Here is a 26,047-nt window from a genome sequence, read left to right as displayed (position 1 = left end):
GGTGAAGAGAGACTCAAGATGGAGCTGGACATGGTGACACACAACTCTGATCCCAGTACTTGGGAGGAAGAGGCAGGTGGATCTCTGAGTTTGAGACCAGTGTGGTCTACATAGTGAGTTCTAGGACAGCCAAGCTATGTAGAGAGACCTTGTCTCAGTACAAGAAAAGAAGGAAGAGGAGGACAGGGGGGGGGGGGGAGGGAGGGAGGGAGGGAGGGAGGAGGAAGGAAGGAAGGAAGGAAGGAAGGAAGGAAGGAAGGAAGAGGTGGCACATGTGTGTGCACACACACAGATTTTTAAAAAGTTTGTGGAAGCTGGGCCTTTCCACTTCAGTGAGAAATAGTGACAGGTGGAGGGCACTCTGGTCATGTGACGCATATCTTTTCTCGACTGTGGGCTATTTTAACAACTCAGCAACTTGTGGGTAACTGGTAACAATACAAAACAACAAAAAAAGGTCGTCCATAGACATGTAAATCACATGTAGCTTTTGAAAATTGATTTTCCCTTTTTGGGGGAAAAGGCATTCCTATGTTCACTTCATTTCATTATCCCCAGTGACCTGTAAATAAGTCTGTTCTACATAGTTCTCACTGCTTAGTCTTGACTGACCTGAAACTTGATATGGCCATGAACTTGGCTAGCCAAGAGCTGGGATTAAAGGGCTGTGTCACCACAGCTGGAGTTCATAGCTTTTTAGGACCTGCTGTTACATGCACCTAGTTCCCTAAACGATACGTGTGTTTTGCCCACATGTATGTCTGGGCTCCACATGACAAACCTGTGCCTACAGAGGTATCAAATCCCCTGGGACCAGAGTCACGGATGGCTGTGGGCCACACACAGGTGCAGGAGATCGAACATGGATCCTCTGGGAAACTGGCCACTGCTCTTAACCTCGGGGCTACCTCTCCAGTCCTGGGGCTATATTTGTAATTAGACAAAGGCGACGGCAGTGCATCGGTTCATAACCTTTGCTTTACAATAAAATAACATAAGCTAAAGATGAAGCCACCCCTGGACAGGCATTGGCTCCTCACTCTTATGTCTCCCTTGCTTGAGTAGCTGGCAGTTCATGAAAACCTCCCCATACTAGGATGGTTTGTTTTACTTTTTAAAGTTTTTTAAATTGCATTTCTACCTACCATAGTGAGAGCTGGAGAGACAGAGAATGCCACCAAACTCGAGAGAGGGTCAGAGTGGGTCTCCAAGCAGGCACTCCCTTAGAACTCCATTACAAAAGCAGGAAGTGTCGCCCACTCCGACCCCTTCCAATGTGTAACTTACAGAGATCACAGGCCGGAACTGCAGGTGTGCTCGCTGATGAACTCTCAAGTTGGGGCTGGAAAGGGATTTTAGAGATTAGTGTTCAGTGTGCTGGTGATGAAGCCATGGACAGATGCAGGGGTGAGGGAAGGCAACCATATGGAGTTTGTGGGGTTCCAGCTCTACATCTTGTACCCTCCGTGGTGACGTTGATAGAACTTGGCATAGAGCCAGGCACCATAGCCTCTGCAGAAATGGCCAGGAGGCCAGGTCATAACATTCCCAATGTGAAGAAACTGTGCAGATGAGCCAACGATAGTTACCACTCTTTGGGGGATCACAAAGATTTCTAACCGCCCCAACCCCCATTCTCCATGGATGGGAGCCTCGGAGGACTATACTTCCAGCTCCCAGAAGAAACGAAATGCCAAGAGCTTTATACAAAGCTCAGGGAAGACATTACCTATGGCCATGACCCTTCCTTAGAACCCACCCAAGGGTCTCTCAGCCCAACAGGAGTGCCCAGCCACCGCAGTGAAGGCTGGAGACACAGGGGATGTCACCGGACTCATGTGTGTCATTGTGGGGAGACAAGGGTCAGAGTGGGACTACAAACCCACACTTCCTCGGAACCTAATTACTTTGAAAAACATGATTTGAAAATACTCCGGGGCTGGGGATTTAGCTCAGTGGTAGAGCGCTTACCTTGGAAGCGCAAGGCCCTGGGTTCGGTCCCCAGCTCCAAAAAAAAAAAAAAAAGAAAATACTCCAAGTCCTTTGTTCTGCAAGTCTACACAGAGCAGAACCTCCTGTTGCATTTCTACCACGTCCTTGTTCCTGTCTAGTCTCTGCACACAATGGAGCACTATCTCTGTCCAAAGGAACTTCTCTGAGGAGGGAGAGGACCGGTGAATGAGAGGCTGGATGAGTGAGTGGGTGGATGTGTGGCTGACTGACTGGCCAGGAGGGTGGCTGAGAGAGGGATGAATGATAGGTTCGCTCTGGGGAAGCAAACTCAAGACGCTTTGTAAGTTGGTCGACAGGAAATCGCCATTGCTGGGTTCATTTGGGGGAACTCGTCACAGCAGCTGGGAGTGGGGTCACGCCACCCAAGTTCAGATCAGCAGTGTTACGAACTCCTCCCGCTATTGAGATGTCTATCAAAAGGGCTCAAATACTTGCCCAGTGGCAGGGAACCGCCTTAGTGGATTTAATGGTCTTCGTTTGGGGCTGGGAATATAGCTCAGTGGTATCACGATCACTTAGACAAGCAAGGCCCTGGGATTCAAATCCATACCATGAAAGTAAATAAACAAATGGTTGGCCTGGCGTGCTTATAGCTCTAGTAAGAGACAGCATTTGAAAGCTAAGCTGATTGGGCCACATCCCTTTGCCTGGTCCCTGGGCCAATAACCTTTGTTAAGCCCATAACACGAACCCACCTCCCACTCTCTACCCCTCAGCCACCCCACTCCCACCCTTATGTCCCCTGCTGGCACCACGACCGCCCCCTGGCGGCCAGGGGCAGGCGCGCCCTCTCCGGACCGCCCGAGGGCAAGTGCGCGTGCGCACAGGTGAGCTGCCGCCGCCCGGTCCTTGAGCTTGGCCACCTGCCTGGGAAACTTGTGGTTGGTTGTTGCCCTCCGATCGTTTCCGGGCGGGGACAGGAATCGGGCCATGAAAAACACTTCGGGGACCCGTGAGCCCCGGACCCGTCCGAGAGAAAGAGACCCGGACCGGCGCCCACACCGGGACCGAGACCGCCACGTCGAGCGGCCGCGGGACCCAGGTGGGGACAGGCACAGGGAGAGGAACGGTGACGTGAGAGGAAACGGGGACCGTCGGGCGGGCCGGGAACATAGAACCGACCGAGAACCGCGCCAGGACAGACACAGGGACGCGGATCATCGCGCAGCCGAACAAAGAGCCTGGGAGAAGTCCCGCCAAAGCCGTGCGCGGCCCGAGCCCTGGGGACCCAGCTGGGACACAGCCCGGACTCCGGGACCCGCACCCTGGCGGGGCCCAGAGCCGCCGGCGAAGCATGGCCTCGGGCGCCGCGGGTTGGAGAGGTGAGAGGTGCACCTGCTGGGGACCCGGACCGCCGGGGGTCACGGGGAGATGGTATTACGACGTCCCAACCCTATGTCTGAACTTGGTTATCAAAGGAGAAGTGGGAAATCCTTAGAACCAGGGGAAGGAGAGTTTCAGGATCGAAACCGGAATGGTTTAGAAGGCTAGATGGGTGGGGCTAGCCGGAGGGCCACAGACTTGTCTGTCTTGTTCCCTAATTTGCCCCCCTATACCTTTCAAAGTTCAGTTTCCAGGTATCCGGGGGCTGAATAAAGTTAGCCCAACGAAGAGTTAATGGTTGGACTCGCTCTTCCTGCCAAGGCCATATGCGCAGCAGCCTGCTAACAGAAGTTGCACTTTTAAACAAGAAACTAAGTCCACCTATAAGTTCTCGGGTGATTTGTAACAAAGTCAGTTGAGGTCTTTCTCAGCAGCTTGTTTCAAATCTTATGTTTGTTTGAACCCCACCGTCCTGAATGAATGAACTTGGCCTGTGGGTCCCGAAATCCCCCTGTATCCTGGAAGGTTTTGTGAATGAGGGTGGAAGGGAAGACTACCAGGGGACTGGTCGCCACACCCCCTCCTAGAGAGTTAGCACGCCATCCAATTCCTCAGATGTTGAACCAGGCTGGGGAGTGAGTAAAGTGTGTGTGTGTGTGTGTGTGTGTGTGTGTGTGTGTGTGTGTGTGTGTGTGTGTGGGCACGCGCGCGGGCTTAGTTGCCAAAACTGTCCATTCTTTTCCCTGGAGACAACTGTTCTAGCTGACCAGCCCCAGCCTCTGCCATTGGATTTGGAGGCTGAGTTCACACACCAGGGAAAGCTGCTATCAGGAGTTTATGTTACATTATCTAAAACCAACTAGCCTTAAGAAAGCTGCGCCCAGATTCTGTCCGCTCTTTCGGCCTTTGACACTCCAGCTAGTGTTTCCTGGCTGCACCCATCTTGAGCTGCAACCACAGGAATAGAAAAACAAGAGGTACATTGGTGCGTTTCCTTTTAACCCTGAGCCCCGGTTACCCTGCCTCACCCCAGAGCGAATAAAAGACATGCAATTGCTCATGGCGTATTTAAAGGTTTGAGGCCAAAGGGCAGCTTCTCCCTGTCTGCTCTTCCGTTAAGCATTTACGGGAGGGAGGGGACGCAGTAACTTACTGTCAGCGATCAGAGAAAAGAGCCACCTGCCGCCCAGTGTGAAGTCAGCCCCTACAGGAGAAACCGGGCTTCGGAAAGACTGAGGATGGTTTTCTGACTAAGCACCAACAGGATGCCAAGGAAGGAGACCGAGAGCTGAGTTCTGTGGAAGGGAGATGGATGAGGACAATAAAAGGCGATTCGAGCAGAAAAACAGCTTCCTCGGTGCCCCAGTGGCCTGGGTTATCTTTAGGAGTGGAGGACAGCTCAGTGCTGCTGGCTTAGTACTCCTAGGTCGTCAGTGTGCACAGTGCCGGAGTCTCCAGTGTGCTGATGAAAGGTTTTAAGATTGCAAACCAAAGAGAGACGGGACGGCTTCTGTGTCCCAGAAGTAGAATGTTCCTGTTGGATCTTGGGCAGAGCCCTGCTTAGGTTAGGTAGGCAAAGGGAAGCAGGTGCCGGGGTGGCCAAAGGAAGGATGTCAGATCTCAAAAGTAGCTGGCTGGATGTGGTGCGTGACTATAACCCACGCTTGGAACGTAGAGGCAAGACAATCAGGGGTTCCAGGTCAACCTCATTATTACGTTGAGAGTCCGAATACCAGTGGGCATGGTATCACACACAACTGTGACCTAGCTCTTGGGAAGCTGAGGCAGGAGGATCACATATTTGAGGCAAGCCTCAATGATATTTTTGAAAACTAGAAAATAAATGGAGGCCTAATACTAAACCAACCATGGCGCTGCAGGCCCGTCCCTAACGTCTGTGTGTTCCTTGGTTGCAGTGAACTGGCTTCGGAAAGATACCTATCCACATACTCCGAGCCTGCTCGACAGGACGAGGAATATTACCAGTCAGAAGCTGAGGGGATCCTGGAGTGCCACAAATGCAGATACTTGTGCACAGGGAGAGGTGAGCCTTGGGGGACCCTGTGTAGCCATTTATATTGCAAATGGCTTGAGGAGAGGCAAGGTGGGGGTTTGGAGGGATGAGTGTCGGTGAGTTGGCAGCCTCTCCAGTTTTCCTCTTGGGTTCCATTTTCATGGTTGCTTGGAGTTCTTATTCTCGAAAGAAAGAAGGGGGGGTGAGAAAGAACAGAACAGAACAGAAAAGAAAAGAAAAGAAAAGAAAAGAAAAGAAAAGAAAAGAGAATACAGGAAGGTCTGAAGTCTGCAATGAGGCTCCCCCTAAGCTTATCCAGAGTGCTTGGCTCTGAGCTTGGGTCGAGCAGGCTTCTGCCTCCCAGCCCACTGGTGGAACTTTGTACCTTGGATGTGCTGTGAGCTGCCTGGGTTCCTCTTGCATAGCAAGCTGAGGCCAGGGAGGGAATATGACCCCAGCAGAGTTTCTCCTCAAACCAAGCATACAGGAAGGGAGGTCTCCTGAGAGAGCTGACGCCCAATCAGTCACTGGCTCTCAATCTTCATCGCCTGAGATGCACAGTAAGAATATATTTTACACTAAGAGCAAGTTCACAGCCTAGCGTGACGACTTACACGCCTATAATCCCAGCTGAGGCAAGATTGCTGTCAGTTCTCAAGCAGCTCGGGCGACCCTGTCAGAGTAAGACCCTGTCTCAAATAATAAACAAACAAAATCATATTAATTCACGGAGAAAAAAATGTCACAAAACTACTTAGCCCTTATGCACACCCAGCATGTTAATAATTTCTCTTTCACTTAGAGCAAAAGCCAGGGGGACCAGCATGATGGCTAAGGAATGCCTGGTGCCAAGCCTGAGGGCCTGAGTTCAATCCTTGGGACCTACTTGGTGAAAGGAGAGCACCAAGTTGTCCCTAGGTTGTCCTCTGACCTCCACACACGTCCAATATATACATGCAAAATTAGAAAATAAATAAAAGTCAGGCACAGTGGCATGCGGTCAGTGGGTATAGGAGGGTCAGGAGTTCAAGGCCGGCCAGAGCTGTAGGAGACTGTGTCTTGATTGAAACAAAACACAAGAAAACAAAACCAACCAACGTGTTGAGCAGTTAAAACTCAAGGCTTAGTGTTAGTTATCAGCTAGCCTGGTCTCATCAGCCCAGATCCTGGCCTTGCCAGCAAAGAGGAAAATCGGGTTTGTCAGGGTGAACTCGATGGTGAATGGCTAGTCGGCCGAGGCTGCCAATGACTAAGAGAGGAAACATCCCAGCCTACAGGGGGAAGTCACGGAACCACAGCTGAAGCTGTGTCATAGGGAGGAAGGAGTAGCGATTACAAGATTATAAAGAACTCTGGTGAAAGCCTCCGCCCCCTGAACACGTGGGCTTCATCACCTGCCTAACTTACTCCAGAGATGCCTTAATGCTCTTAACAACACCTGAGGCTCTGCAAGTCACTCAGGTCACACAGCCATTAAGTAAAGGCCCTGAAATTGGAACTTGGAGCCCCAGCCTAAGGCATCAAAATGGCTCCCGGCAGAACTTTCTTCTCCCAAAGCTGTAAACAACAGGAACCAGCCAGAGGCTGGCTAACAGGTTTCTCCCTAGACTAACTTTCTCTTTCTTTCTTTTTTTCCTTTCTGTGATTGATTTACCAAGAAGAAAGGGCAGGGCCTGTGCTTCTTACCAAAACAACACCTATATTTAGGTTTGATTGCTTCTGGCTTTTTGGCTTTGAGCCCGATGGTTCAGCCCTCGGAAAGTAGCGGACAAGGTGGGGGCGGGGGATTGGGCGTGAAGAAGGCTGGAGTTTAGAGCTCCCATTCAGGTGCACAGAGGAGCACTGTTCTGACAGACACAGCCGAGTGCATCAGGACCGGCTAGAACAGGAAAGATGAACCTGGATGCAGGTCAGCTGATGGCTTTTAAGTCCACTTTAGAGTGGATCCTTTGTGGCTTTTCCTTTGTCGGTGAAACCACGTCATCCCTCCCTGGATCCCTCCCAGCAAACAGGGCACCCTGTGGCCCTCTGGGGACACCCTGATGTCCTCACTGTGGTTCAGCTCTAGAAAGTTCCCACAGTGAGATCCTGACTCCAACAGAAGAGATAAGCCCTAACCACTTTGCCAGAAAGAAATCTCAGATAGAAACATCTTTAGGGACTGGAACGAAAAGATCAGATTGAAAGCAGGTGCCTCTGTGACTCAGGCGGGAGGCTTCCCTTGACCCCACCCCTAGCTGGGTTCTGTTCATTCAGACCGAGGGATGGGTGTAGAGCTCCGAGGGATGGGTGTAGAGCTCCGTTCAGTGATTAGGAGCTGTAAACCTCAGCTCATTTGCATATGGAACACTTCTCCCTCCCCACCCATCTTGTCCTTTGCCCTCTGGCTCTTGAAGCTCTGTCCTTAAACCACAGAGGTCTGTATTTTCTAATAGCTTCTGGCCATTATCGCCAAGTGGCAGACTGAAAGTTTAACTTTTCAGTCCGGCCATGGAGGCACACAGCAGCAGGTCCGGCTGGCTCCGCTACATAGGCTGAGGAGGGAGGATTATTTGAGTCCATGATTTAGATGAACCAAGGACAGTGTAGTCGCTAAACAACAGACAAGGAGGCTTGATGGGGCATTCTTGAAATTCTAGCACTTGGGAGACTGAGGTGAGAGAGTAACGAGTTTCAGGGGAGCCTAGGAAGATGCTTTCTCAAAAAACTAAAGTAAAACAAAAAAATTTTATTTTTCTCCCAATTAAAGTTGTTCCTCTCTCCCTCCCCATCCCAACCTCCCCAACCCCCACCCCTGTATGTAAGAGTGTGTGCATCTCAACTCAAACAACATTCCTCGAGTGCAGTCCACCTTGTATTTTGAGGCAGGGTCTCTCACTGGCCAGAGACTTACACACAATTTAGGCTGGCTGAGCATCGAGCCCCTGGAGTCACCCATCTCCACCTCCCTAGAGCTGACGTGACAAAGGCTGGAGACTCCACACTCACGCATGTGCAGTCAGGATATTACCTGTGGAGTGTCACCAGCGCCTGGAGTTGGGACTTCTGTAGTCAAGAGTGCTGGTCTTTGGCTCGGAACCTCCAGGTGTAGAGAGTGTCTTGGGTTTGCCTTCCAAAGGGACAGTTTCCTAAGAGGAAGTCGGTCCCGTTGCAGTCTGTGTTACATAGCTTTGTATACACACATACAGCAAGAAGCGGTCCTATGGTTTAAAATATATATAGCAACTAAGCAAAACAGCCCCAGGGAGTGGAGATCAAGGGGCATAGTCTCAGAGGTTTTAGCCCTGAAGAGGGAGAAAGAGTCTTTGGGATCAGTTCACTTCCTGATGGCCTGGAATCAGAGGTAGGAGGAGGGGACAGGGACTAGGAGACTCTAGGAGACTTCCCTGCAGTAGATTCCCTCTCTCCATTTTTTTTTTTTTTTTTTTTTTTTTAGAGCCTCTAGCATATTGGTTGGTGCTGCCCACATTAGGTGGGGAAAGGGGAGTCTTATGCCTCTAATCTCTCTGGAAACCCCACAGACTCCCTTAGAAGCTCACTTTCCTAACCTCCTAGGTTCCCGTCAGTTCAAGTTGACAGTCACCACCAACCATCATACTGTCCGCAGCCAAGAGGGCAAGGACAGGGATCATGTTGTCAGTGCATTAGCTTCCGATCTCCTGAGAAGGTCACAAAAGAAACTTGTGTGGGCGTTTTTTTTCTAATTTATAATTTCAATCTCTCCTTTTAAATAATTAATTCCCTGATGTAGTACCAGTCAGATCTGAACTAGGGTTAATTCGAAAGGGGGTCTGGGGACTTGCCCTGAGCCAGAGGTTGGACAACTGCTCCGGGAAGGATGAGTGTCAGGGAAGTCCTGTGAGCCTCATGCCTTTGTTTTAAGGGTGACAACTGATCTCCACAGCCCTGCTTATTCTTTTGGGGACCTACTAAGCCTAACAGAGGAGGAAGGAGCACCGTGGGCACTCTAGCCCTTCTGCTGTTTCACTAGGAAATGTTCTTTGGCAGGAGGTGAAGTGAAGTGTATTATTTCCCATCCCTAGTAACTAACACACACACACACACACACACACACACAATCACATCACAGTGCACTGGAGAAACCTAGCTGTCCCTTTGTCCCACTGAAGTTGTTTCCTATGACTCACACTTGTCACTCCATCACAGAAGAATCAAGAGTTTCGGGCTAGCCTGTGCTAGGTGTTGAAACTACTTGGAACACTTACATTTCTTTAATGTTCTGTAGCAGGACTGGAGAGGTGGCTCGGTGGTTGACAGTGCTTGCTCTGTAATGAGAACCAGAGTTTAGATTCCAGTACCACATCAAGTGGTTCACAAATGTCTGAAACTCAGCTCCTTCCGGGTTTGGGGTGGCGAGGGGGACTTGCACACACATGCACATACACTCATACACATAAATAATAAAAATTAAGAATTAATCTATTGGTAGATTTATGTTTGCTGGCATACAAAAATATATTTAGAATTGAGATTTAGATTTACTGAGACAGAAAAAAAAAAAAAGAGGGGCGGATCTCGTATAGTCCAGGTTAGTCCCAAGTTTACTATGTAGTCAAGGCTAGCCCAGAACTCCTGACCTCCCCGCCTCTGCCTCCCAGGTACTAGGATTGCAGTCATTTACCACCATGCCTGTTATTTTATGTGGGTGCTGGGAGCAAGCCCTGGTTCTCATGCTCACACGGTGAGTGAGCGCTTTACTGACAGCCATGCTCGCTTGGCTTTTTTGAATGCCATGCTTCTCAGTGGAAAGGATTTGAATCAAGCATAGGTCCCTGCTGCCCCTTAACACTCGCTGAGCATTCCACACTGCCCACCGAGGCAGGGAAAGGAAGCTTCCTGGGAAGGATGAAGCTTGAGATGAGTCTCCTAGCGAAACGGAGCATCTCCGAACCGTAACGCCCTTTTCTTGCAGCCTGCTGCCAGATGCTGGAGGCTTTGCTGAACCTGCTGATCTTGGCCTGCAGCTGTGTCTCTTACAATTCCACGGGGGGCTACACGGGCATCACCAGCCTGGGGGGGATATACTACTACCAGTACGGAGGGGCTTACAGTGGCTTCGACGGTGCTGACGGGGAGAAAGCCCAGCAGCTGGATGTCCAGTTCTACCAACTCAAGTTGCCCACGGTCACTGCAGCAATGGCCTACAGCGGAGCCCTCATGACCTTCTCCTGTCTCCTCCTCCTTGGGGGTGCCCTGCGGGTCCCGTGGCACTGTCCACTGTGGCTGGTGATCGAGGGCTTAATGGATGCGCTCATCGCTGGGGCGTATGTCCCAGCCTTGTACTTCTTCTTCCAACACCTCTCTGCGGCCTATAGCTCAGATGTGTGTAAGGAGAGGGAGGCCCTGTATCAGAGCAAAGGTTACAGTGGCTTCAACTGCGGTCTCCACGGGGGAGACATAGGAACAGGAGTCTTTGCAGCCATGGCCATTGGGGTCTTTGCTGTGGGAGCCGTCCTGGCCTTCAAGGGTTACCGAAAAGTTAAGAAGTTGAAGGAGAAGCCCATGGAAATGCTTGAGTTTTAGACTTCTAGAATCACATTTACGTGATAGAAGCCACTTTCAACCACAATCTTTCATAGGAATTCTTCGATACGGAACTCACTAAGGCTTCCGAAATACCAAGCCGGTGTAGGTATGCTGGGCTTAGCTCCTGGTTGCCTGGAGAAGTATTCTCTGAGACAACGAGCTGTGTTCTCTGCAATCTTCTGTGGGTGTGGAACTAACAAACACTGTGTCAGAACCCCAAACACTGAAGCCAGGCTTGGTGGTACGGACTTGGAATCCTAGAACCCTAGCAATTGTAAGGCTGAGGCAGGAGAATCTTGAGGTAGGAGACTAGCATAGACTGCAGAGCAAGACCCTATCTGCAAACCAGATAATTAGCAACAGTGAAGGACCCTCGGGAGGAAGGCAGAGTGTACTTCATGGTCAGGGCAGGGACAATTGCACCGGAAACTTAGAGTTCACAGAAACCTACGTCGACAGAAGACTGCTCTCTCTGAACTATCCTAAACTCAGCCCTCTTCAGCAGACGCACGGGGCATCTCCCCACTGAGTATCTAGGCCCTGCACCCCTTTAACTCTATGGTTTCTGGAGCGTACTTGCCCCAGAAAAACTTAAGTTTAAGGGCATGGGGTAAGGAAAGGAGAATCAGATTAAACTCGCCGAGCTGCAAAGAAACCATTCGCCTGGCCACTTACAGTGGCTCCCAGCGCTCAATAAGCATTTGTACCTCCCGTAAAGGTGCCATTGTACGAAGGCTCCAACCCCACAATGGTATTCAGGGTCTACTCAAAAGAAAAGAATGTAAAGTCCCTTTCCCAGCAGAAGAATGTTACTTTTAGCCAGACAACTTCATGGACTTGATTACGGGTTGAATTACGGCTTGGGACCATTATAGTATATTCCGGTACAAGTGACTATGTCCCTTGATGCAAAAATCCAAGTGTTCCAAAGAAAACATTTTAATTTGGAGGCAGCGGTCTTCTCTATGCTCATGACACTTTATTCACTTAAAACTCCATCGATTGATGTGGAAGACTTCGGCCTTGGGGACAGAACTGCATACCCCTGTTATGGTTAGAAATTCTCTTGAACATTTTTTTTAGTTTTGCTCAAGGAAAAGGGGAAAGGGGATATTCTTAATTCTATAGATACCTTGTCTGCACATATTCACTTTATTTTTACAAAATAAAAAAATCAAAGCGACTTGCTTGCCTTGGCTTTCCCTCCCCTCCCCTCAGGACAGTTACGTAACAGTGCAAAGACAGAGGTAGACACAGAATTAAGCCGAGTGCTACATGGTCAACCGTAAAAAGCAGTGTTGCTTGGAAGGGCGCTGGGGATTACAGCAAAGACGCAGTGGACTTCTTTTTTTTTTTTTTTTTTTTTCCTTTTTTTTGGAGCTGGGGACCGAACCCAGGGCCTTGCGCTTGCTAGGCAAGCGCTCTATCACTGAGCTAAATCCCCAACCCCCGCAGTGGACTTCTGTCCCACGGACCTCTGACATCTTTCTGGAAACCCGACCCACCCCGACTTGGAGAGAAATGCAATGTCTGCCTTTTCTTCCTTCCCTCTGATGTTTATCTTTGTGTATTAGCAGTATGCTTTAAGACATTTGTCACTTTGAGTAGCTTAGCTAAGGCACGTCAGGCTGGCTACTGCCCAGAATAACACCCTGCAGCCAGCCATTCCCTCAACAAACCCAGAATCATTAGACCTAGCGGAAGATTGGAAGCCTAGATTTCTTCCACTTCAACCAAGAGATGTATGCTGTGTGTAGCAGAGGGAAAGGACTTATATTTCCCATCTGCACAGCATTTCTGTTTCTATATGCTGATGGAAGGAAAATCGGGGTTGGGAAAGATGGAGAGTGTGGGAGTTCGCTACCCCCACCAATGACATCTGGGCCGGTTCATCGTTTGCTGTATTTGCAGAGTCCGGTTGAAGAGTGGGCAGCTAGAATCTAATGTTGAATTTTAAATTAGAGCGATACAGTTTCTCAACTCTCAGATCCCCACGCTGTTGTGTCCCCTGGATTTTCAGGAATTCATGTGGGCATGCAGACGATAGGCTCTGCTAGCTGGGCCTGAGGATTGTAGAACTGGCTGCTGTCCCTTAACGGCCTCAATGATAAATCCGGTACCACTGGTGTAATGGATAGTCATGCTCTAACTGCTGGGAAACAGCTCCTTTTCAAAATTCTCCCTGTTTCTTCCTGCATTTCATACTACTCTCCTCCCATTTCAGAACACTGCAGAGAGGCCCTACCATTCATTTATGATTTTTCAAGAAATTCTAGTCATGTAATAGTGTCTGCAGGGACTGTCCCCTCCAATACAGAAATCTGAGAGTGCCATGGCCTTCTGTGTAAAACGGCATGTATAATGTTTGTGTATAATATATTCATATACATAGCCTCCTGTATATTATGGGATTACATACTCCTGACATAAGTGCTATGCTAACAGTTGCTAGAATGCATTGTTTAGGGAACACTGCTGAGAAAAAGCCCATCTTTGTTCCATGGTCAGATGCAGCTCGATCCTCAATGGACTCCCCGGCTGCAGAAGCTGCAACCAGAGAGGGCTGACTGTTCTCCCTTTCATCTGATCCTTCCCACAGGTCTGTGTGGGAGGGAGGCCGAGTGGAGCTGGTGGCCTTAACTTCATTCATCAGATAAAATATCTAAGGCCTAGAAGGACTTTAGTAAACAGGGAAAGAACAGATACTAGAATTTGATATTCGAATTTGGGGTCCATTTGCATTCCTCTTTGTCTCTCAAAATTCTCATCTCTGCACCCTGAGGATCTAAGGATGGTAATGGAACTTCCGGAAGTGCAGCCTGAAGCTTCTATCAGCTTGACGAGCGAGGGATCTTAGACAAGAGGTGTTCAGCCTCAGCCCACCCTTTGGTCCTCACTGCCTCGTGGAATCTGCAGATCTTCCAGACTTCTAAGAAACTTCCTGCCAGTGAGCAGCTCAAGTATTTCTTTGTAGAAACCTGGTTGAGCAAACTGGTCCAATCGCAGAACCAAACTGGAAGTCTCATAATAAATGTGCAGCCATTCTGCAGACTGATCTAGATATAGTTGGCATACAGTACAGGAAACCAGCAAGATGTATGATGGCGTGTGTGTGTGTGTGTGTGTGTGTGTGTGTGTGTGTGTGTGTGTGTGTGTGTGAGAGAGAGAGAGAGAGAGAGAGAGAGAGAGAGAGCACAGAGATGAATGCTTTTCATTGCTTAAAGACTGGAAAGCAAGTGAGCAGCCGATAGTGTTTGCCTCACAGTCATGAGGACCTGAGTTCAAATCCCCAGTGCTGAATGCCTGCAATCCAGTGCCGCCGAGATGGGAGGCAGAGAGTGGTGGGTCCTTGGAACTCACTGGTAGGTAGTACCAGATCTGTGACAGACCTGCCTCAAACGAAAGGTGGAAAACGCCTGAGGAACGAATGTCCCCTGAGACTGTTCTCTGAACTCCATACACACTCGAGACATGTGCATATGCACAGCCCAGCACACCACACATATGTACACACACGTGCACACGTGCGTACACACACACACACACACACAGAGTCAGACAGACAGACAGAGAGACAGACAGACAGGCAGCGTGCACACACAGAGAGACAGACAGACAGGCAGGCAGACAGACAGACAGACAGGCAAGCAGGCAGACAGAGACAAAGGAAGCAGGAGAAACATGTTAGAAACTTACAGGGTTGGGGATTTAGCTCAGTGGTAGAGCGCTTGCCTAGCACGCGCAAGGCCCTGGGTTCGGTCCCCAGCTCCGAAAAAAAAAAAGAAAAAAAAAAGAAAGAAAGAAAGAAAGAAACTTACAAAAATGTTCGTAGTCTTGGTGGCTGGGTAAGAGTCTGAGGCCATCTGGTTTACCCAGCAAAACTGTACTTTGGGTATGGGGAGATGGAGGACATGAATGAAAACTTTCTGTTTATTCTTCATGACATTTGTCTTTGGGTTTGTTTCGTTTTGTTTCGTTTCCCCCAACTTTAAATTTGTAATTTCACAAGAAGCCGCAAGGGCAGGGTAGCACAATCTTCCGGACCCTTCTGCCGCTTTCTGCAGTTGTGCTGTCCCCAACGAGGATGTCAGATCCAGGAAAATGGCGATCTCCGAGTGCGTGCAGACCATTTGCTGAGGGCACACTCGTGTGCGTGATTCTATCGCAGGTGTTTCAGTGGCAGATTAGTGTGATCACCTCAACAAAACCCAGAAGCGTGCCGTCCCAGCAGACGCCCCTATTGCCTCTTTAAAGCCACACACACCCTTTTTTACCCTCTTTCGTCCCTCGTAGCGCTGCCCCCAGTCACCGGCTGTGTGCACATCTCCAGCACTCTGTCCCTCTGAGACTGCTCCCCAGATGGAGTCACGCATTATGTAACCTTTTGAGACTAGAACTGTTCCGTTTCACTCCTAAGTACCTAGAAAGTCACCCAGGTTGTTGCCTGCCCATTCCTCTGAACCAGTCACAGGTAAATTCTCCCAACATTTGGCTCCTACAAGTAAAGTGACTACTGTGAAGACTCATGGACGTGTTTCTGTGTGAGCATAAACTTCTCTTCCTTTTTTTGTTTTTTTAATTTTGGAGCTGGCTCTCAGGATGTAGCCCAGGCAGACTTCCTACTCAAGGCTCTCTTCAAACTGCCAAGTATCCTTTTATTTCTTTCGGGTTAATGCCTAAGGGTACAATTGCAGAACCACGTGGTACACACATGTTTAACCTTTTTTTTTTTTTCTTTTTTTTCGGAGCTGGGGACCGAACCCAGGGCCTTGCGCTTGCTAGGCAAGTGCTCTACCACTGAGATAAATCCCCAACCCCTATGTTTAACCTTTTAAACTACCCTAAGGCAGTTATAGTACTGCACACTTGTAATCCTCGTACTTAGGAGCAGGTGGATAGAGAGTTCAAGGCCAGCCTGAGCTAGGACCATTTACATATATATATATATATATATGTGTGTGTGTGTGTGTGTGTGTATGTATATTTTGTTTTTTCCCAACTTTATAAATATATATATATATACATATATGTGTGTGTATATGTTTTTTTTTTTCCAGCTTTAAATTTTGTGTGTGTGTGTATATATATATATATATATATATATATATATATATATATATTCACAGTAACAATTTTTTAAGTCTCCAAGTAAGAATACTTATTTTATGTATATGAGCGTTGTCCGTGTGCACTGCTTCTATACCTGGTGCCTGATGAGGTCAGAGGAGGGCACTGGATCCTCTGGAACCAGAGTTAAAGAGGTTGCAGAGCTGTCACAAGGGTGCTGGGCACCCAGCCGAAGGCCTCTGTAGAGCGCTTGCCTACACGCACAAATCCTGGGTCCCACCGCAAGCACTGGGACTTTTTTAAATGACAAAGTTAAAAAAAAAAAAAAGACAAAACGGTGGGGTGGGGGGCTGGAGAGATGGCTCACCGGTTAAGAGCACTGACTGCTCTTCCAGAGGTCCTGAGTCAATTCCCAGTAACCACATGGTGGCTCACAACCACCTGTGATAGGATTCGATGCCCTCTTCTGGTGTGCATGAAGACAGCTACAGTGTACTCATACACATAAAATAAATAAATCTTTAAACCAAGAACGTTGATTATGTTGCTGAATCAGATTGTTCATCTTTAGAATCCCGGGGACCCCTTCCTTGACCAGGTGAGTGACCCAGCCTTAAACCAGACTCTCTCTTCCCCTAGGTGTGGTGCAGATAATGGAGGTGATTTTGAATGGCATGGTTCTCATGTGCATCGTGGCTTCCTATTTTGTCCTGGCTGGATTCAGCGCCAGTTTTGCCAGCGGCAGTGGCTTCGGGAATAACTATTACTCACCTTTCGAGGGCACCGAATTGGAGCAGGTTCGGCAGCTGGACCAGCAGTACACGATCCTGCGGTCGCCCCTGATCTACAGCGGCGTGGCTGTCTCCCTGGGGCTGGGCGTCCTCACTATGGGCGTTTTACTGCAGGGAGCCAAGAGTCTAAGGAAGCTGCCTGGGAGGTGGCTGCTTCTGGAGGCCACCTTCAGTCTCCTGGCGGCGGTGGGCTACTGCGTCGGCATTGGCTTTTACCTGTACGTGGCATTGCGCATCAATTCCACTGACACTTGCAAAAACAGAGAAAGAGTCTACGCCCGCAAGGGTCTCACCTGGATGAACTGCCAGCTAGCGGGCACCGATGGGGCAGCAGCCACCTTTGCTTGCCTGCTAGTGATTTTATACATAGCCAGCGTGGTGCTGGCCCTGCGGGCCTACCGAGAACAGAAGCGCTACAAAGACAGCCAGAAACAACACAGAAATTACCTCGATGTTCCAGAATACCTGTGGTCTGAGACGCTCTAAGGAGATCTGGAACCTCCTTTGTTCCTCCCCTACAAGTGCATGGCGAGACAACTGTGATTTCCTATACTTGATTCCTAAGTTCCCTCGGGCACGGTTGCAGAGTAAAGTTGTAAAAGGAGGATCAGTAAGGCTGCTGGCCCAGCCCTTGAAAGCTTAGGAGGGGAAAGGGGAGTCATATTGTTGAAAAGAGACTCACGCCGTGTAGGGCGATAGTGTTAAGTAGGAGACCAGCCAGAGAAAACCTGAGAACACATCAGAGGTTACACGCCATGCCACAGTAGAAATCCTCCCGTAAACTGTAAATAGCTGTAGTGGGAAATGTGAAAAGGCAATCTCAGGGGTGCTGGAGAGATGGCTCAGCTGTTAAGGACACTGGTTGCTCTTGCAGAAGAACCAGGTTCCCTTCCTAGCACCCATGTTTCTCACGACTCTGTAACTCCAGTTTGGGGAAGGGGAGATCCAATGCCATCTTCTGGACCTCAAGGGCACTGCACGAAATATGCTGCACATACAAGCAAGCAAGCACTCACACACATACAATTTACATCGTTTTTGGTTTTTTAAGGGCAAGAGCACACTACTAGGCAGTAGTGGGGTTGAGTAACTCCCAGAGGCCAGGGGGAAATGTTTTCCACTAGCTCTTCTATGTACGTTTGTGGGGAGGGAGGTTATTCCATTGGAATTAACTTTTGATTCTTGTTTTTTTAAATACAAGTCTTTAATGGCCAGAGGGATGGCTCAACAGGTGAAGGTGCCACTGCCAAGCCTGATCCCTGGGGCCACAAGGTGGAGAGAGAATGGACTCCCTCGGGTTGTTCTCCAACCTCCTTGTGCTCCCCCTGGCATCTGCACTCACACAGATATATAGGTATTTCTTGTGGGGCCTGTCCAAGATAAAAGTTCAAAAGTACACCTCGTACAGATATGGGGAAATAGGGGCTGGAGAGGTGGCTCCCTGGTTGAGTGCCCTTTCCTGCTCTTGCAGAGGACCCACCTTCAGGTCCCTGCACCCACGTGGCAGCTCACGACCATCTAACTCCAGCTCCAAAGATCCAATACCCGCTTCTGCCACCTGAGGGCGCAAGGTACACAGGTCCTACACATACGTACGCATACAGGCAGGGAAACATTCAAACATAAACTACGGCAATTGCCAGAGTCAAATATGTACCCTTCAGCAAAAGACTGGCACCCCCAACACACTGTTTTCATTGTTTCTCAGTGTTCCTATTGCTCTCTGCCCACCTTGGATCTTTCGCTGCATAAAGGAGACTATGTGTCCCCAGCCCTAGGCACAGCTGGTTCCTGGGCAGCAGCTCCTCTCCTGATTGGAACCCACCAGTGACTAATGACAGTGCCACAAGCCCAGAGTTCAGTGTCGGGAACGCTCTAGCAAACCTGATGGGACTATTTGCTGGGTGACGCTGACTTGTTATTCATGCGCTACAGATGAGAAGGCAAAGTCCAAGAAGGGCAAGGGCTGATGTTCCTTAGTGACTCAGTGCATGACATTATTGTGAGATGGGATAGAAGCACTTCTTATCATCTGGCACCTATGGCAGAAGCTGTGACTTCTGTTTAATGACAAAAACTGCTTTAAACAGGTTAACTTTGCTACAGTCACAAAACCTGTAAGCAGCGGAGACAAGGGGTGGCTTAGCAGTTAAGAGCATTTGCTTTTCCCAGCATCCAATCGAGTGGCTCACAACCTCCCAAACTAAACCTCTGGGGACCTGATATCCTCTTCTGGACTCCACAGACACACGTGCACATACGCACACATACATACACATAATTAAAAAGAAAAATAGATCTTAAAAAACCCCTCAAGTCCTTGAGGCCTTTAGGACACCAGGGAACGTCACTGGAATTGGAAAACAAACTCGGGAGTACCACTAGTGCCATCTCAGCCCCTGTAATGTACCTCAGGGTACAGTGCTTGCCTGGCAACACCGCAAGAGCTTAGTGTGCTGTCAAGGAGCCACGTTTTTAAATGTTGATGCCAGGTGAAGAGAAGATGGCTTCAACATGGCCTTTACCTGGATTGAGAGGTAGCTGATCTTACTTGAAATCCAGTCTAGAAGACACTCCGTGAGAGCAGAGGTAGCACCGAGTTGGAGGCTTACCTGGATGGCGAGTCTCTCGGAAGCCAACACTCACCAAGTCTGAAGTCTTAATACCCCACTTTACCCTTACGGAGGATGCTGGCCAGGGTTGGCCAGCCCCGAGCTCTGTGCTGCCAACAGCTGACGTCTGCACTGTAGCAGCTCCGTTTCCTCAGCTAACGGTCGTCATCTGACAACTATGCAACCTGTAGCAAGGTTCTTTTAGTGTCTTACTGGCCTCAAACCATGGCTGGCTTTGAACTTCTAAGCCTCCTGCCTTCACCTCCTAAGTACATTTCTTCAAACATAAACACCTACAAAGAATCTTGAGTCATCCTTGTTGCCATTCCAGCAAAATGGTGCTATGGATTGGGTGTGGTCTACATTCTCCAGGAGTCCACTGTCACTGAGCCTTGGCCCATAAGAGCCTGGTGCTCTTAGGAGGGAGGTCTACTGGAAGTCTTAGACCACTGGGAGCATAGTTGTGGAACACGCTGTGGTGCATGCTTGAAGAGATGGGACTCCTGGGAAGTCCAGTTGCTGTCCACGATGCTGTGAGCAGTTGAGAATTGAGCCGATGCTGTGCGCCTAACTAGAAAATGAGGTCAATCTGCCTTAAACATGACCCCACTGATGACTAGGACTGACCAGGTCTATCTGGCTGAGTGGTGACCCCTTCCTTCTCCACTCTTCCATGTGTCCTTCCAGAGACAAGTCTGCTAGAACTTCCAAGTAAGCTCTTAACCCTGTGAGGTAAACATCTTTCTCTTCACTAACTGCCTGTGTCAGATGCTTTGTTATAAGGAGGGACGCAAAGCTGACTAGTAGAAAAAAACATATTTTCCTACTGGGGGAGAATCATTCCTTTTGGAGGTTTCCCACATTCCAGGCCCACACCCATGCGTGATGGGCAGCGGTAATGGACCTAGCAGAAAGTTATAAAACAAAATGAGGTTTAGAGGGTAAGTTGGAGGACAAAAATGGGGGACAGCCATGATCGTATTTCCTTGTATACCTGTATGAGGTGCTCAACAATAAAGAAAGCATTTTATTCGCTGTCTTAACTCACAGCTTCGTGGTGTCATAAAATAGGTCTTCCATGTTCTTTCCCCGCTAAAGTAAAAAGTCCTAAACATACTTTTAGTAAAGAACCTAATTATACATAGAAATGCAATTCTTCATGAAATATTTACAAAGCAAAGGCATGGAAAAGATATCCCATTTTATTTTATTTATTGTTTATTATTATTTTTTACAAACAATAGATCTGCTGCAACATGCTCTGGCTCTTATTATTGAATTAAAAAATTTAACACATTTCAAAAATATCAAAAATACACTATAATGAGTCTTAGGACTACGATACAACAATGATTGCACAAAAACCATAAGATATGAGCCCACTGTTTGGATGACGTCCACTGGCAACAGTGAGAAAACCCGACAGCGTCTGGGAGAGGTGCACGAGAGTCAGACATAAGGAGCGAGTGCTGATTGGCTGATCCCCAAATGACTGACGGACAGAGCAGATGTGATGCAGCTGGCTCCCTCGGCCTAGCAGTGCTTGCCCAACCACGGGCTAAGTCACCACCTGGAGGGAAAGATTAGCCCGCCTTGGGGGTCTAAAAGGCTCCACCCAAAGGGAAGTAAAAAGTAACACAAGACAGTTAGTTCCACAGTGACGCTGCGGACATCACCGGATGGCTTGGAGACAGATTCTTTAGTAATTGGTACATTTATCAGTAACAGCCAAGTGCTCCTTTATGGAGGTCTCTTCATTAATAATTATTGAATAGATAGAGAAGGAGAGCCTGTGGTTTCCAAGTACCTGCTTTTGCTGAAGATCTACACAGAAAGAAGAGCACTGTTTGATATTCAGAAGTTCAGCCCAGCCTAACTGCCTGGAAAACAGCACTGGTTAACGCACTGTGATAGCACCCAGAGGTCACGAGCTGCTCAGGCGGCTCTGCCCACCAGGGGAGTGAGGCCACTGACTATTGCACGCGTAGACTCCACAGTAGTATAATCAAGCCTCGCTTGGGTCAGGAGTGGTCAATGACGTGACTCCATGGTGGCACCAGAACCTTATTTCCTATCAACACTGTCATTTTCAGTTGTCTGTTCACTGGGTTAACACCTTGACTGGGCACAGACACTCTGCCGGTGCCCCCTGACCAGCACCAGCCGAGAGTTCTTCCTTCAGACGCCCTGCACTTGGTTTTGAGGCTGGGACTCATGTATACCAGACTGGATTTGAACTCTCTCTGTAGCCAAGGCTATCCCCGATTCCTGATCCTCCTGCTTTAACTTCCCATGTGCGAATTTGCAGGTGTATGCCACTGTGCCACAACACCTGGCCTTAGATTTGTTTAAATTATTAAATGGGAGATGAGGGCAGAGGTCAAGAATCATATGGAGGGAGGGTAGGTTCTCTGTGTAAGAAATAACCTGCACTCTGACCACCTGGAGAATATACCCTCTGGGTAACGGGAAGGGGTCATATTCACCTGACAGTCTATTCAGATAAAAACACCAACAGACCACCTCACAGATACAAGGTGCGCATTACATTTTAGGAAATGGACTATGGCCTTTTAACCCTGTTTTTTAATACAGAGTATAATAGGACATGAAAGAGACAATTACAAAAACAGAACCATCAGTTTTGGTTTGGCCTACACTGAGTTTTCTCAACATAACCTAAGGACTCCTGAAAACACCATCACAAAGGACATTGTCCCAGAGTTCCACTAACCAGGAGGTAAGTATGTCTGTTTGTCAAGATCCTTCTAGAACTGAGTTTTGAGGTGACTTTAGTGAATGGGGTGGTAAACAGATAGAGGACAAGGAAACAGTTCACATGTAAAAGGACAACCTTTCTAAGACCACACCAGTGAAGTCTACTTCTTCAAACACCTGGCTTCATCACCACCGCTGTTCAGTGCAACGGCTCGGCTGAGGAGGAGGCTGCCCCAGCATCCATCGGCACCTTGTGTTTTTCCTTCATTCTCATTTTCATTCTTTCCTTTTCAATTCCCCATATAAAAATAAGGTGGAAAAACAAGGCAGCAAGACAGTTTCTCATCTCTCTAGCACACCTACACTCTGTAGAAGCTACTGTGTCCTCACCTCAAATCAAACACCTGAGTTGAAACGTTCTCCAGTAACTGACAGAGGGAGTCAAGTGTTCGTGACGACTGGAGGGTTCACATTCAGATTCTAGAGGACTGAATATCAGGCAGCTACTGGAGGGACAGAGCACACCCCCCCCCCAGCACCTCCCCTACCTCCAGGTGTGCACATGAGCACAGGGCCTCTGAAGACAGAATTATCTGTCTGGTTTTTAGTATTGCTTTAAACAAAAACTTTCTCTTCAAACACAAAGGAATAATACACACTTTCAATCTCATATTTAACAATTTGTTTCTACAAAGCAAATTAAAAATTTCTCCAATCTATTTTTTTTAGTTGTGCAATATTCTAAAACTTCAAAGCACAATTTTCCATTGAGTAAAATCAAGCAATGCCAAAATTTATATCAATAAATAAGAATTAGCTCCCTAAGTAATCTAATGGAAAAAGCAACAGAAATATACAAGAAGTGGTCATTTGCTAGGGTTAAGAGGAATGTGAAAAAAAAATCACAGGTTTTCTGTAAGTTTAGCAACTCCCAGTTGAACAGTCTTTCTTCCCTGCGTTGAGCCCAGCACTTTGAACCATGTCAGGGGAATCAGCAGTATTCACAAGGGCACAGTGTCAAACAATGCAGGGTGAGCCCTCAGCTCACTACCAACATTCTAGAAAACATCCTGAGAGAGAGAGAGAGAGAGAGAGAGAGAGAGAGAGAGAGAGAGAGAGAGAGAGAGAGAGAGAGAGAGAGAGAAGAGCAAGCCTAACTTGTGAGATCTGTCTGCCTATATATGTGTTCCTAGTTGGTCTCCTGTTGCATTTACTTGCTGTAATTCAGTGTCAGTCTGTCAAGAGGCTGGCTGCCAATTCTACCACATTTAGGAAAAGAGGCCAATCTACAAGTCCTGCCTTGTGATCCTAGTTCCTAGCAGGGGTCAGCTTCTCCAGGGCTGAGTCTCTTTTTGACTTGAGGGAAGGAGCCTTAGTTCTTACTCCTTCCCCATCTTTCTCCACAGAATAAATCCTCCCACCTCAAGTTTTTCAGGAACTTTCACAGTCTGACATCCAACAGATCAATTTCCAGAACCCTCCCAAGTCCCCTCAAAGAGGCTCCAATGCTCAATTACTTCTACCTAGGGACAAAGGAGCTGGGCTGCCTCTAAGAAGATTGGCTCCGAGTGCAGATTCAAAAATAAAAGGTTCACAGTCAATGAAAAGTGCTCTTATCACATAACAGTACGTACGTAAATCACCTGCTTGATTGGCTCTGTCTCTCCAGTAGACATCATTTGATAGGCTGTATTCTCCTAGAGAATGGAAAGCCATGTGACTAGTCACACCACACCCCACTAGTTAGTCTGAGAGATAAGGTGTTTTCTCTTGTCACAGAGATCCGTCAGCAGCAATTAGTAAAGGGAATCAACCTGCAGTTACTTCCTCCACAGAAATAACCCCTTTCCTGCCCAGGTAGGCAATTTCTCAAATGATCCTAGGAGAGAAAGGGTTAATGGCAGGTGGCAGGACTGACACAGAATAACATCTGATGTCTCCCAGCAACTCTGGGACTCCAAGGAAGGTTCAATACGCAGTTTAACACTGATGACGGTACGAGCTCAAGAGCCAGACCCTGCTAGTGCTCAACTTTTTGGCTCCAAATTCTACTCCACGCATCTATGATTTGAAACACTGAGGCAAACATCTCCTGAAGATCCCTTCCCCAATACCACACAGCCCTCCCTCAGGCTGTGTCCACTCGAGGTACAATCACAGTGCTGTATCAAACTCCTCCAGGGGCTCTGTCCGGTCCTCTTCCCTGGGTTCAGGCTCAGGCCTGCTCTCCTGGTGCTGCTTCATTTGCTCCTTCACTTCGTCTTCCAGGTCACGGGGGACAACAAATTGATCCTCTGGTTCCAGCTGAGTGGGGGCAGCAAAATAGCCAGTTTTCCTCTTGGGTGCTTCTGTGGCCACCTCAATGAGGTTCAGGCTGTCTTCTAGGGGCACAATGGAGCCATTGGAGAGTTTCTTTCCATACAAACAGGAAGTGGAGGGGGACTTCTGTAACTCCATCTTGTCTTTGTTCACTGGCAGGAGTATACCACTATTCACACTGTTTTGTCTTCGGATCCCAAAACCCAACCCCCTAGCATGTTCCTCTGAACAGGGGTAGGAAGAATTCTTCGGGAGAGTAGGGGAGTTCTCAGACTCTCTGCCTCGGCAGCAATGAATGTCTACCTCTACCTCAACCCTGCTGCCATTGGTTATGACGCCTTCAACAGGCTGGTCATCGTCACTGTCCAGTCCATTGTCAGACTGATTGCTGGAAAAGGTAGCACAAGAAGGCTGGCGCTGGAAAGTGCCTGCAGAGGGCACAGGGTGCAGACTACAGCGCCTCTCAGGCCTGGGAAGCAAGTTCATCTCCAGGCCCACAGTGTTGTGCTCGTCAGACGCCGTGGAGCCCACCTCACTGCTCACCTCTGAGGTCGACACCTCACTGCTCAGCTCTGAGGCAATCCCACTGCTAGAGGAGGGAGTGGTTGGCTTGGGGGCATCCTTGATGGTTGCTGTTGAAGCAAATCCCACAGGGCCTGGAAGGGCAAGCCCATGCATTTCACAGGTACAGCCTTCTTCACCAATGTTCAAATAAACCACCATTGCCCCCACATTGTCCTGACAACCATAGCTCTGTGCTAATGTGCACAGCTTCTTAGCAGCAGCTAATGGGTCTTGCACATGACGGACTGCACTGACAGCTTCTAGATAGGACAAGTGTTCCCACAGTGCTTTGTTTCCCAAAATCAGCAATTCATCTTGAATGGTAAGTGGAGTAGAGGATATGTGAGGCTTGGGGAGGATCCAGGGGTAGAGGTATGTACATCCCAGCATCCGGGTGCAGCAGGTAACCCCATTCACCTTGTTGTCCTAGAGGTGAAGAAACACAAAGTCTAAGAAAAAAAAGCAATAGTGATAGACAACTGGGGCTTTTTCCAAATCACAATGTTAGGGAGAGAAGAGGGCCTGCATGGTTTCTTGTAACCTCAAAGCCCACTCCCAATGAACACACCTCCTCTGACAAGGCCACACCTCCTAATCCTTCTCAAACAGTGTCACTCCCTGATGACTAAGCATTCAAATCTGTGAGCCCTTGGGGCTCCTCTCAAACCACCACAGGAATGTGAAATAAAGTCAAGTTTATATGTGATATTATTTGTCCTAGGAGCAGTACAACTGAACTCATAAAATAAATGTTTAGAAGTTTAGAACAAAATGTCATACCATTATTATACCGATGATTAAAGTCAAATCCAATTAAAATTAAGCAACTAACAGGCAGAACCACCTCAGAAGATCCTTGTTCTAACACAGACAAACTTCAGCATATCCTTAATCAGAGAGATATGTTTTGGAAACAAACACAAACTGCCACCAGTTTGCCATTACTATTATTTTCTTGAGGCTTTCCAACTCAGATGGGTCACTAAAAATGATCACTCACTAACGGCACAATGGAACGAAACAGATTTCAAATGGATCAGAGAATCTTAGATGCTGGAGCATTAAAGGCATCCCAAGGT

The 26,047-nt window shown here is 48.3% G+C and overlaps 2 protein-coding genes across 3 annotated transcripts in view; one reads left to right on the top strand and one right to left on the bottom strand.

Annotated features, from left to right (window-relative positions):
* The first annotated feature begins 2,844 nt into the window (after nucleotides 1–2,844).
* Nucleotides 2,845–17,364, top strand: Marveld3 (MARVEL domain containing 3). 2 transcript variants are annotated; one of them, XM_032887872.1, is made up of 3 exons: nucleotides 2,845–3,335; nucleotides 5,253–5,380; nucleotides 16,604–17,364. In XM_032887872.1, exons 1-3 carry the CDS (start codon nucleotides 2,944–2,946, stop codon nucleotides 17,239–17,241), a joined length of 1,158 nt encoding a protein of 385 aa, XP_032743763.1. In that variant the 5' UTR covers nucleotides 2,845–2,943; the 3' UTR covers nucleotides 17,242–17,364. The 2 variants fall into 2 exon arrangements, with proteins under 2 accessions (XP_032743763.1, XP_032743764.1); XM_032887873.1 differs by lacking the exon at nucleotides 16,604–17,364 and adding an exon at nucleotides 10,284–10,899.
* A 3,184-nt stretch (nucleotides 17,365–20,548) lies between these two features.
* The window catches only part of Phlpp2 (PH domain and leucine rich repeat protein phosphatase 2), a 70,123-nt gene continuing 64,624 nt past the window's right edge, over nucleotides 20,549–26,047 (bottom strand). The window contains 1 exon segment of the mRNA XM_032888081.1: nucleotides 20,549–25,394. Within this exon segment, the coding sequence (XP_032743972.1) occupies nucleotides 24,240–25,394 (1,155 nt within the window). The 3' untranslated portion in view covers nucleotides 20,549–24,239.

This window comes from Rattus rattus, chromosome 17 (genome assembly GCF_011064425.1).
Source record: "Rattus rattus isolate New Zealand chromosome 17, Rrattus_CSIRO_v1, whole genome shotgun sequence".
NCBI classification, from domain to species: domain Eukaryota; kingdom Metazoa; phylum Chordata; class Mammalia; order Rodentia; family Muridae; genus Rattus; species Rattus rattus.
Note: the sequence above shows the minus strand (reverse complement) of the source record. Positions and strands in the feature narration are given on the sequence as shown.